This window comes from Helianthus annuus, chromosome 7 (genome assembly GCF_002127325.2).
Source record: "Helianthus annuus cultivar XRQ/B chromosome 7, HanXRQr2.0-SUNRISE, whole genome shotgun sequence".
NCBI lineage: Eukaryota > Viridiplantae > Streptophyta > Magnoliopsida > Asterales > Asteraceae > Helianthus > Helianthus annuus.
Genome location: NC_035439.2, coordinates 46781953 through 46795901, shown reverse-complemented (window position 1 = coordinate 46795901; position 13949 = coordinate 46781953). Strand labels below are relative to the sequence as shown.

The following is a 13949-nucleotide window of genomic DNA, read 5'->3' as shown; positions in this document are numbered from 1 at the left end:
TCCTTTAGCAACCAACCGAGCCTTATAGGTTTGCACATTTCCATCCATGTCTGTTTTCAACTTGAAAACCCATTTACTTCCTACAGTCCGACATTCGGGAGGAAGTTCAACCAAATCCCAGACTTGGTTGTCATACATGGATTGCATCTCGACGCCCATGGCTTCGAGCCATTTTTCAGATTCGTTACCTGAAATCGCAGCTTTGTAGGTTGAGGGCTCTTCTTGATCTATTATCAAGACGTACCTATCAGGTGAATACCGATTAGGTTCATGACGATCCCTCGTACTTCTGCGGACGCCTAGTGTTACATCAGATTCCTGAATCCTCTCAGGTTCAGGTTCAACAATATTTTGTTGAGAGGCAGATTCGACTATTGGTTGATTAATTTGTGGTTCTCGAATTTCCTCAAGATCCACAAGATTATCTCTAATTCCTCGCGCCATAAGCTCATCCTCTAGGAATGTTCCTCGACGCTTAGTGAAAACTCTATTTTCAGCAGGATTATAGAAATAATAACCAACCGGATATGCATATCCAATGAAAACAACCTTTTCACCGCGAGGATCAAGTTTGTCCGAAGACTCACTGGTAACATAAGCGTTACATCCCCATATGCGAAGGTAAGAGACTTTAGGTGGTTTACCATGCCACATCTCATATGGTGTCTTTTCTACCTTTTTAGTAGGAGCAATATTCACAAGACGTGTAGCAGTTTCAAGAGCATAACTCCAAAAGGAGTGTGGTAAGTTTGTACGACACATCATTGATAGAACCATATCTAATAAGGTTCGATTTCTCCTCTCAGACACACCATTGAGTTGTGGTGTTCCGGGTGGAGTTAGTTGGGATATAATCCCACACTTCTTGAGATGTTCATCAAACTCTTGATTAATATATTCACCACCTCGATCGGATCGAAGTGCCTTAATCGTTATCCCTAGTTGATTCTGTACTTCATTTTGGAATTCTTTGAACTTTTCAAAGGTTTCATGTTTAAACTTCATAAGATAAACATATCCATATCTACTATAATCATCAATAAATGTAACGAAGTATCTTTCCCCGTTCCTTGACATAGTCCTGAATGGACCACATACATCAGTATGTATGAGTCCTAACAGGTCTTTGGCCCTTTCACTAGTTCCGGTAAAAGGGGCCTTAGTCATCTTGCCACTTAGACAACATTCGCATAAATCATAAGTCTCTTGACCCGTGGATTCTAGAATCCATGCGGTCTGGAGCTTCCTCATGTGATTGATGTTAATATGGCCAAGACGACAATGCCAACGATATGTTTGATTAAAGCTAGTTTTAACACGTTTAGAGGAAAGAGAGCATACTATATTATTTGATCTACTGTTAGAAGTATCTATTTCATAGACACCATTGTGAGGCTTAGCCTCAAAATAGAACACACCATTTAAAAATGCAGAAATGCTACCATTAACAATATCAAAAGCATAATTAAAACCTTGTTCTCTTAAAGCAGAAACAGAAATAATATTCTTAGTCAAACTAGGAACATAAAAAACATTGTCTAAAGTAATAAACAATCCAGAAGGTAATTCAAGAATAAATTCTCCAACTGCCTTCACAGCAACATTCTGCCCGTTCCCAACGTGCAGCTCTAAGTCACCCTGCTTCAACTTCCTAATCCTTTTTAGTCCCTGCAAATCATTACAAATGTGAAAACCACATCCAGTGTCAAACACCCAAGATTTGCTCGAAAAGGAAAATAGATCAATAACATGTATACCTGAGGATTCTCCAATCTGCAGCTTCTTAAGCTTCAACTCAGCCAGGTACTTGGGACAATTCCTCTTCCAATGCCCGATCTCATCACAGTGAAAACACTTGGCATCTTTATGAGGCTTTGCCTTCGGAGTGGCAACCTTTTTGCCTTTGCCATTGTCTTGCTTACTCGCCTTGCCTTTTCCCTTGGATTGCTTCTTCTTGGTAATTCTTCCTTCCCTGATCGCCAGCACTGGATTGCCCTTAGTTGGGATGTTTGTCTCAGCAGTTTTTAACATCTGATGCAACTCTGGGATCGTTCTTTCCCACCCATTCATGTTATAGTTCATTACGAACTGATGATATGAATTGGGTAGCGAGTTAAGGATCACATCCGTAGCTAACTCATTACTAAGGGCTGCGTTCAGACGCTCCAGTTGATCAACGAAAGACTTCATTTTCAGTACGTGAGCACTGACCGAAGTACCTTCCTGCATGCGACATGTAATGAGAGATCTCATCACCTCAAAACGCTCATGACGAGCTTGCTGCTGAAACATGTTTTTCAGCTGCTCACTCATCTCATATGCTCCTAAGTTTTCCAGATTCTTCTGAAGTTCTGGAATCATCATAGCAAGCATAAGACATGTCACATCTTGGGAATCATCAACATGTTTTTCCCATGTCCTGCGGGCTGGACCCGTATTTGCAGCAGGTGCTTCAGGAATTGGTCCTTCAAGGACATAAGCCTTTTTCTCCGCCCTGAGAACAATTTTCAGGTTGCGGTACCAATCCATGAAGTTAGAATTATCAAGTTTAGCATTTTCAAGGATGGACTTAAGTGAGAATTTGGTGTTATCAGAATTGTTTGTAGACATCTGTAGAATTTAGAAGAAAATTTTATTAGTAATTTTCATGCATTAACCTAATTCAATTTTGACCCAAGATATACAAAATTTTAGGAATTAGGATGAGATCCCATCTCCCCATAACTCAGTGAATGGACTTAGCACTCTTCACTGGCATAGATTGAAGGGTAGGTGACGATCACCAATTGTGTCAACTACACAATTCTCGGTTTGGGGTCGCATGACGAGTGTTGTCAAGCATTGGTACGTTAACCCCAACTACGCCCACTTTCACAACCGTAGAAGACGAATGCAGGGTAAACACTAACATTCGCTCTCGTGTCGCAAAAGTGATATTTGTCCTCAAATCAGAACTGTAGCCCGGCCCATGTAAGCATGGAAATCGCGGAACTACCCCTAACCAAAACCGTAGGCCTGGATGCAGGGTAAACACTAGCACCAGGGGTTCGGATAGATCAGTTCGGGTGTTCTTAATTTAGGGTGGGATAGAATATCAATTTTAATTTGGGTTATATTTTAAAATTACCAGTTCGGGTCGTTTTAAAATACTTGTACGGCCTATGGCATGAACATAGGCTATACAATTCCTTTGTAAAAGTCAATTTTACGTTTTAATTTGTGACGACTTGAAACACCTTTCAATCACTCGACCGATTAATTTTAAATACCCTATTTAATCTAAGTTGGTCGTGTCGCAAATTTATTTTAATTAATAACTTTTATTAATTACGGTTTTCAAATTAACTTTTAATTTTTGTAAAACCAATTTTGATTTTTGTATTTTAAAATAAACTGTTTATTTTAATTACCTATCCAATACTTAATAAACCTTTTATTAAAATTGTCGTTTTAATGATGGTGTATTAGTTATTAATTTTATGGCGTAATAAACATCTCATGGCAAAACGCAAAATAAATAAATAAATATGCAATTCCGGGTTCATAATATGTTCGGTTCGTTCGAGCCCAAGAACGTGAACCGAACCCATTAAGTGTAGCACAAACCCTTTTGTGCTCCCACTTAATCTAAGATCCAATCCAAAAAAAAACTTTAATATAAAGAAAAATTAAATTTCCTTTAGATATTGTAACGAAAAGACTTAACAAAATTTTAACTTTTTTTTTTAAAATAAAGTGTTTAGTTACATTTTTTTAATATTTTAGTTTGGTATATATTAAAAATAATTATTTTAATATATTCGTTTTTCTTTAAATTAATTTAACGCGTGTAGCTCCAAAAACTAATTTAGTACACGTGTTATGAAAAACGATTCTAGACCCGGATTTGCATACTACGATCATTAAGCTAAACGAAATAGGTTAAGGCCAAATATTTTGTCAAGAGTACTTTGACAAGTGTTCATGTTTGGCCTTAATAAAACTTGCCTATAACTAGTATACGTGACAGGATCTTATCCAAATCTACTCGATTTTAAGCATGCAATCCTATAACTATTTTATAGATCTACAAACGCATGTATAAAATAACCTACTTTGATTTGTAAGGTGGCTCTGATACCACTGTTGGAATTTTCGTGTAACTTTTGGAAAATAATTTTAATCAATTTGTCAAACAAACTGAACGCAACGGAAAACATGTACACGAGGTTCGGTTCTAAACCGATTCCACCAGTGATCTTCTTACAATCAAAATAGGTTATAATAAAATTAAAGAATCGTGACATCCAAGAAAGACACCTTGGTTCAACGAACGATCTCGCTAGATGATCGTTGACCACGAAATCATATTTGTTCGTTTGAAACGATTTCAAACGAAACCTTTAAACTAAAGAAAATAAAGTTAAAACTTTACTTACCTTTTGCGTAATCAAAACTAGGATCAACTAAAACTTAAAAAATTGTTCCTGCTCTTTGCTTTTTCTTGCGATAGCAACAACAAACAAATGTTGTAACAATTTTGTTCCTTCTGTTTCTTTTGACTTTTTTTGGAGTGGCCAAAAAAAAACAACCGTCTTTTTTTTTATGAATGATTTATATCTCTAATATAATAGAGAGTCATGTGTAGATTAATATACAACTCCTCAATCGTATCTATTGGGAATTCCGTATTAGGTAGTATGCTTATCTATTAGCATTATAATCTAATTCAAACACAATCTCTCTTTATTAGTTATCTCATAACTAATTATATTATATTATGTATTATATATATACAATTAAACTTTATTATAATTAACAAATTAATTATAGTTTGTTTAATTAATCCGGCTCTCCGTAATTATTCTAAATAATTACCTGTTTCTTTCATTACGCTTATTATTTCGTGATCCGGTGATTAACGATTAAAACACCGTTATATGTTCGTTGCCCAAAGTGTAACTCTTTGGGTCGTACCTTGACGACAACTTCGAATTTTAATCTGACAATTGAACATTATATCCAACAATTCTCGGGATGGATTGGTTGACTCTTCATCATGTAGCAATTGATTGTTATTCTAGACGAGTCATATTAGGCGACCCTCTTCATCCTGATTTTGTCTATCAGGGGATCCAACCTCGTAAATCTCTTAAGATTATTTCAGCGCTCAAAGCTCAAAAGTTGATATCTCACGGTTGTGTCGGATTCCTAGCATCGATTAAGGATACCTTAGTTGGCGAAGTCAGCATCGACAGTTATCCGGTTGTTCGTGAGTATCCTGATGTGTTTCCGGATGAATTACCAGGACTACCACCAGATCTTGAAATTGAATTCACCATCGACTTGGCCCCTTGGCCCCTGGTGCGGAGCCTATTTCTAAGGCGCCGTATCGTATGGCTCCGTTGGAGCTGAAAGAGCTGAAGGAGCAATTGCAGGAGTTGTTAGAATTGGGATTCATAAGACCAAGCGTCTCACCTTGGGGTGCACCGGTCTTATTTGTAAAAAAGAAGGACGGTAGTATGCGGTTGTGTATTGACTACCGAGAACTTAACAAGATTACGATTCGTAACCGGTATCCGCTACCCCGCATTGACGACCTTTTTGATCAACTTCAGGGTGCTAAGTTCTTCTCGAAAATAGATTTGAGATCCGGTTACCATCAACTTAAGATAAGGGAGAGGATGTCCCGAAAACTGCCTTCCGTACACGCTATGGCCATTACGAGTTCTTGGTTATGCCTTTTGGGCTAACCAATGCCCCTGCAGTATTCATGGATTTAATGAATCGGGTATTTCATGATTTCTTAGACAAATTCTTCATTGTTTTTATCGATGACATCTTGGTGTATTCGAAGAGCAGGGATGAACATGAGGAACACCTACGTAAAGTGCTTGAAACTTTACGACATAAGAAGTTGTATGCAAAGTTTTCAAAATGTGATTTCTGGCTCAATCAAGTAGCATTCCTCGGTCATGTTGTATCAGCGGACGGGATCAAGATGGATCCATCAAAGATTGAGGCAATTACGAAGTGGCCTAGGCCAACTTCTGCTACGGAAGTTCGAAGTTTCTTGGGTCTAGCTGGCTACTACCGGAGGTTCGTGGAAGGATTTTCCACCATTGCCTTACCCCTCACGCAACTTTTGAGGAAAGGAGTGAAGTATTCGTGGAATCAGGAAAGAGAGAAGAGTTTTGAGGAGTTGAAGAAATGACTTGTATCGGCTCCGATACTAACTCTTCCTTCTGGTTCAGGCGGTTACCAGATTTATAGTGATGCCTCAAAAAAAGGCCTAGGTTGCGTGTTAATGCAACATGGGAAAGTTATCGCTTATGCGTCACGCCAATTGAAACCTAACGAAGTTAATTATCTGACACACGACTTGGAATTAGCCGCAATTGTCTTTGCGTTGAAGATATGGCGTCATTATTTGTACGGCGAGACTTATGACATTTTTACAGACCACAAGAGCCTCAAGTATATATTTACCCAGAAGGAGCTAAATATGAGGCAAAGGAGGTGGTTAGAGTTATTAAAAGATTACGATGCTAACATTCAGTACCACCCAGGCAAAGCTAATGTGGTGGCTGATGCTTTGAGCCGAAAGAACTTTGGCATTGTATCATGTCTTCAATTTCAACCTCGAATTATATCCGATCTTGATAGGGTGGGCATTGGCTTTCAGGTTGGTAAATCGGATGGTTATCTTGCTAGAATGCAAATCGAGCCCGACCTTATCTCAAGGATTAAGGATGCACAAAAGTCTGACGGTGAATTATGGGCAATATCACAAAATATTGAGGTTGGGAAGCAGTCTGAGTTTCGGGTGGATGAGCAAGGAGTGATTTGGTGTGGCAAAAGACTGTGTGTACCCGATGATTCCGCCCTACGTGAGTCGTTATTAGCTGAAGCGCACAGCTCGCCATTTTCTATCCACCCGGGATCTACAAAGATGTATCGAGATTTGCATCAAAACTTTTGGTGGAATGGAATGAAGGAGGACGTTGCTAAATATGTGAGTAGATGTCTCACGTGCCAGCAGGTGAAGATCGAACACCAGCGAGCTAGCGGACTTTTGCGACCATTAGATATTCCGGTGTGGAAATGGGATGAAATCTCAATGGACTTTGTAACAGGTTTGCCTAAGACTTTTAAGAAGAACGATACTATATGGGTCGTTGTCGATAGGTTGTCCAAGTCGGCTCACTTTCTGCCGATTCAACAAGGATTTTCAGTTAGTAAGTTATCTGAGATCTTTTTGCAAGAGATTATTCGGCTACATGGTACTCCATCCTCGATCGTGTCCGATAGAGATCCGAGGTTTACCTCACGATTTTGGAAAGGCTTTCAAGCTGCTTGGGGTACAAGATTGAAATTCAGCACCGCTTTCCATCCACAAACGGACGGGCAGTCAGAATGCACGATTCAGACTTTAGAAGACATGCTTAGAGCTTGCGCTCTTGAGTGGAGGGGAAACTGGGATGAGTATTTATGCCTGGTTGAGTTTGCATATAACAACAGTTGGCAAGCAAGCATTGACATGGCTCCGTTCGAGCTATTGTATGGTCGGAAGTGTAGAGCGCCAATATGTTGGAATGAAGTTGGAGAAAAGGTAATCGAAGGACCAGAATTGGTTCGCATCACCAACGAGAAGGTTGCTATTGCTAGAGAAAAGTTAAAAGAAGCACAGAGCAGGCAAAAGAGTTATGCAGATCGACACAGGCGAGCACTTGAATATAAAGTTGGGGACCACGTATTCTTAAAAGTTTCACCATGTCGTGGTGTCCGTAGATTTGGGATTAAGGGAAAGCTCAGTCCCCATTTCATCGGTCCGTTTGAGATTCTTGAGAGAATTGGGGAAGTTTCATCTCGGCTAGCACTGCCGCCTCAACTTTCTCACGTCCATAACATCTTCCACGTGTCCCTACTAAGGGGATATAACTACCACCCGTTGCATGTCATTAGTTACCCTTTACACACGATTTAAGAGGATCTATCATATGAGGAACAACCAGAAGCTATATTGGATCGACAAGAAAGGGTTATGAGGAGGAAAACAATTCCTTTCATTAAAGTCCTATGGAAAAATCACTCCGAGCGTGAAGCAACGTGGGAAACTGAGGAATCGATTCGTTCTTTGTACCCTAGTCTATTTGAGGAATAGGATCCAGGTACGTGTAATTGTGAACCTCATCCTCTCGTTTATGTGAAAATTTCCATTTTCATTGCTTACATGGTTATTGATCTTGTAACCTACAAAACATTTTCGAGGACGAAATTCTTTTAAGGGGGTAATAGTTGAAATATCCAAAATTTAATAAAAAAATAATAAAAACAATAATATTTGTAAAAAAAAAAATATTGCTTCTATAATAATAAGATAAAGTAAAAAAAAACATACATAGGTGTGATGTACGTAGCATCATAAAGGAAAAAAAAGAGTTTAAAATAAAATAAATATAACAAGTAAAAAAAATTAAAAATTAAACAAACTATTATGTGGAAAAAGTTGGGGAACCAACGGATTTAAAACTAGATTAAAATAATAATAATAATAATAATAATAATAATAATAATAATAATAATAATAATAATAATAATAATAATAATAATAATAATAAAAGAAATAAATAAATATTAAAATCAAGATAAAAGAGAAATAATTGGCTGATGTACACAATTGACCCAAAAAGAAAGAAGAGACATTGACCCTTTCACCCTTCCCTGCACATCATCGCTATACACCGCCACTGCAAGTCCCCGACAATACGCCGCACACCGCCACCTAGCTGACTCGTTCACCCGACAATACGCCACCTGCAACATCCATCCACCACCTGACAACCGCCGCTGCAACCGCCGCCCGACAACCACCACTGTAACTCGCCGCCTGCAAGTCGCTACCGCCGCCAATAAGTATGTCCTCCACCGCCTCACTTCGTCTATAAATAAAAACCCGGTCCTCTTGCAACCCCATCTCAACCGTCTCTCACTCTCCTCACTCTATACTCTGGTTCTTGTGATTTTCCGGCGAAAGCAAAGATTCCGGCGAAGAGGCATGGCGCCACTCGAGATCTGTTTCCATCACTCCGACTTCAGCGACTAAGGTAACCTAATCAAGCTTTAATTTTTATCTCGGTAGATATATACATGAGTAAACTTTGGTCAGAATGATTTCCGGGCTCCGGCAAGAGTTTCAGTTATTCCGAACAAGATGACTTGTGATGGATATAGAATAAAAATGGCATTTCAGTTATTGTTGTGATCTAGTGGTCGAACACAAGAGTGCTTCCACATTCTAAGTTTGTCTTCAACAACTCTTTTTAGATCTTGTCAACCCATATACTCTAACTCAAATTTAGTACTTATATGGTTATATACTAATACAATTACTAGTTCCAATTTGATAAAATCTTTATACAAGTATTCTGGATTATTTATTTATTTATTTATTTATTTATTTTTATTTTTTTTACTTTTTTTTTTGGTTTGCTATTTAGTCTTAACAATAACAATACATAAGAATTGTAGTTATTTCAAAAGAGTAGATCTAAGAAGTTATGAAATTAAAATGAGTAAAAGTATTGAATGATGTATGCTTTAATTAAGAAATAATCTTGTTAAAATTATAAGAACTATAGCAGAATGAGTTGGAGGCATATATGTTTAATAAGTCAGCAAGTTAAACTATAAATCTTTAGATGAACAAAAAGCCCAGTTCCATTGAGTTAAGTTTTAAGATAGAATATGACATTTTAAAATTATAGTTAACTGTATAAAGACTATAACATCAAATATTCAAAGTACAGTTCCTAACCAGATTTGTCTACTTTTAATTGCAACAACTCAATAATAACAATAATAAAATCTTATCAAGCGTAAGTTACTTGTAGGTTGTCACGACCCCCTTAAAGAACAAGTCTGACGTTATTGTGGATCATCTTTTGAGGTACGGATTCTTACCCAACTTTTACTATTATATTGTTCGATTGATTGTTTGTGTAACCCTTTTTTTTGAACGGATCTTTACCCCTTATAGTTATCATATTCGATTGTTACAAACCTTGTTTCTTATTTTCTATCCTTCGGAACTCCTAACGTTTTTGGCAATTCTCATCATTGTTTGATCATCCGTTCAATTCGTGCGATTATTTTGTATTCGAAATATTGAAATATATATATTTATTGCATGCGATAGGAATTTATTTTGTTTGTACTCATTATCGCATGTTCCTGTGTTACGATTTGGTTATGTAATTGCTTTGACGCTTAGAGAGCGTGTTTGAGATGTGATGTTGCAGTACCATTTGAGTTGTATTCTGTTACCCGAGCATGTTCCTACTTGTGGGGGTGACCACAAGCACGTCATTGCGGCATCGATGACGTGGCACCTACCGTGACGGTGAGCCTAAATCACGGCGTCTCCTTAGTACTAATGAGGTACATGAGGCCATTAGGAGGCGTATGGACTGGTCCTAGAAGATATGTGTAGGTTTTCTAGTGAATGGTTGTTGTGTATGCCCACACACCATCTCACGTCCGGTACGTAGGGTCTGCAGCTCTACGTGCATGTCTGTTATGTTATTCGGCTCAATGGGTACATCCAGTTGATACGATTATTATTGGCTTGCTTTATTTGCATCGTATCATTTCAGGTTATGATATTTCTGACTTGTTATATTAGTTGTAATCGTTACAAAATTATTATTTTTTTTATTTTATTTTTTTTATCCGTACTGGGCATTTGGCTCATTCCGTAAATTCTTTTCTTTAACAGGTTCACAGGATAATCAGGGCGGGGTGTGAAAGAGAGAAGAATTAGCTCTAGGATTTTGGGAAAAGAAAAAGTTAGCCATTTTTGTAGCACATGCTAGTTTATCAAGATTGGGCATTTTATAATATGTAATAAACAATATATCTCTAGGGCTACTGAACACTCTTTTGGTGTTATAAAATGTTTAATTTATGGAATGTTGTCTTTTGTTTTGACTACTGTAATAGTGACACGTCACTCCATTCCGGGGTGGGGTGTTACACGGGGCGTATTTGGGTCCCACTCTATGGCGGTTTACGAGAGCTTGTGATGGATGAAGCACACAAGTCTCGCTACTCAATACATCCAGGGTCGGATAAAATGTACCACGATCTCAAAACAACATATTGGTGGCCTAGCATGAAAGCCCACATCGCTACTTACGTCGGCAAGTGTTTGACTTGTGCAAAAGTCAAAGTGGAGTATCAGAAACCAGCGGGCCTACTTCAGCAACCCAAGATACCGCAATGGAAATGGGAAGAAATTTCCATGGATTTCGTTACAGGCCTACCTAGATCCCAGCGTGGGAATGATACTATATGGGTGATCGTGGATCGACTCACCAAGTCTGTACACTTCCTGGCTATTAAGGAAACGGATAAGTTCTCCACTCTCGTAGACGTTTATCTTAAAGAAGTTGTTTCGAGGCACGGGGTGCCCACCTCCATCATTTCGGATCGGGATGCACGATTCACGTCAGAGCTATGGCAAGCAATGCATAAATCTTTCGGCTCACGGCTAGACATGAGCACAGCATATCATCCTCAGACGGATGGGTAGTCTGAGCGAACGATCCAAACTCTTGAAGACATGCTTCGGGCATGTGTTATTGATTTCGGCAACGACTGGGAAAAGCACCTCCCTTTGGTGGAGTTCTCATACAATAACAGCTATCACACCAGCATACAAGCCGCTCCATTCAAGGCATTGTACGGACGTAAATGCTGGTCACCTCTCTGTTGGGCAGAGGTGGGGGATAGTCAGATCACGGGTCCAGAGATTGTAGTGGACGCCACGGAAAAGATTGCACAGATACGACAACGCATGGCGACAGCACGCGACCGTCAGAAAGCATACGCGGATAAGCGTAGGAAACCGTTGGAATTTCAGGTCGGGGACCGGGTTTTACTAAAAGTCTCACCCTGGAAGGGTGTGGTTCGTTTTGGCAAACGGGGCAAATTAAATCCGCGGTATGTCGGACCGTTCGAGATCATTGAGAAAATAGGCAAAGTGGCCTACAAGCGAAACCTACCAGCTGAACTCGGTGCAGTTCACAATGTGTTTCACGTGTCGAATCTGAAGAAGTGCCTGTCAGATGAGACCCTCATAGTTCCTTTTAAGGAACTCACTATCGACGAGCGGTTGCAGTTCGTCGAGGAACCAGTTGAAATCACGGACCGGGATGTCAAGGTCCTCAAACACAAGAGAATCCCTCTTGTTCGAGTTCGTTGGAACTCCAAACGTGGCCCAGAGTACACCTGGGAACGCGAAGACCAGATGACAGAAAAGTACCCCCAGTTATTCGAAACCAATGCAACTACTACTGAGGCTGAAGCTCCTACTGCGGAATTTCGGGACGAAATTCCAAATCAACGGGGGGATGATGTGACACCCCAAGAAAACCAGTGAACGATACAATTTACCTAGCTTCCTCAGTAACCGCATGCTAATTTCGGGACGAAATTTCTTTTAAGTTGGGGATAATGTGACAACTCGAATTTCCAAGATTTCTATTTCGCATTTATTGCACGTTCTTGTATTGTTTAGTTGATTATTTGCACAATTAATTGCTATGGAATTATATACGTTTTGATGCAATGAATCGTATTGTGTGATTGTGCATGGTTGTTTGTTAATCGTGAAAGACTTGGTAAATATATGAACTTGGTGGTGAAACTATGAAATTGTTATGAGATGGTGTACATGTGTAAAATATGATACTTAGGGAGGTAGAGGGTAATTAGTAAAGGGTTACCCCGGTGATTCTATATATTCACAACCAATCAAAACAAGTAATGTAGAAAGTCTACATTAGTTCAATCATGAGACATGCCCCATGAAAGTAAACAAAACATCACCCAAATAAAACACGACAAAGCAACCAAATAAAGACTACTAGACTAAAATCTAGATATCAAACACCCAAAATAAAACATTTATTAGCCGCCACCATCGTCTTCAGTGTCCCCACGAATATCCCAAGCTTCTAGAAGCTTTCGCACCTTCATAGTATTCTTTAGCTTTGCTCCCAAAAGTTTGTATCTAACCGTCTTCAAAATAACTTCACTAACCATTTCCGGAGGTCTCAGCTGATTTTTGAATAGACGATTGTTCCTCTCTTGCCATATGAAGTAAGAACCAGCCGCCACTACAAGCTTAGCAACATAGACCTCAACCGACTTTGATCTAGCACGAGCAAGAAGCCAATCTACAATATCCCTCCACTTCGGGTTAACCGAAGACATACCCACCTTGTGCCTCACTTTATGCCAAACTTGAGACGAAAACTTACATTCGAAGAATAAGTGAGGATGAGAATCAAAATTCTCATAGCACAAAAGGCAGCACATCATATTCATATTTTTTCGTCTTGAAATATCCCACTTCAGAATTTTGTCTTGAGTTAAAAGCTTACCTTTCATGACCAACCACAACATAAAGGCATGCCGCGGAACACATTGCGAGAACCAAACAATATTACACCAGTTAACTTCCGGCTCCTTATACCTAACCGAATGCCAAACGTTGGATGAGGAGAATTCAGCTAGGTTCGTACCATCCTTCCATAAAAGCCTATCTTGCTTTGTTGGAATTAATTGCATCTGGTCAAGCTGAATGAGCACGGGAAACAAATCTCTCCAAGCCGTAGGCCATCGCCAAGAATCAGACGAATAGACATTAGCCACTGAATCATCTCACCAAAAATCCGCATCCATAATGGTTCTTGGCGTAAGAAAATCACTTAACGGACCCGGATCACACCAAAAATCGTACCAGGCCGACGTGCTAGTCCCATTTCCAACAACCGACCAAATATGCTTTCTGATTAGAGGGCGAAGCTGAATCAATTTCCTCCAAGACCAGCAGCAATTTGCAGGAGTTTTGCAAACCCAAAAACTCCTTCCTTTTAGGTGGTAGCTATGAACCCACTCAACCC

General features: G+C 39.2%; 1 protein-coding gene across 1 annotated transcript; it reads right to left on the bottom strand.

Annotated features, from left to right (window-relative positions):
• Positions 1–12951: 12951 nt before the first annotated feature.
• On the bottom strand, positions 12952–13371 carry LOC110893510. The gene has a single exon (XM_022140616.1). The coding sequence runs from the start codon at positions 13369–13371 to the stop codon at positions 12952–12954; it is 420 nt and encodes a 139-aa protein (XP_021996308.1).
• Positions 13372–13949: the final 578 nt, after the last annotated feature.

Bases quoted from the DNA above. Each gene is read 5' to 3' on its own strand.
- LOC110893510 (XM_022140616.1), bottom strand. From the start codon at position 13,371: ATGAATATGATGTGCTGCCTTTTGTGCTATGAGAATTTTGATTCTCAT.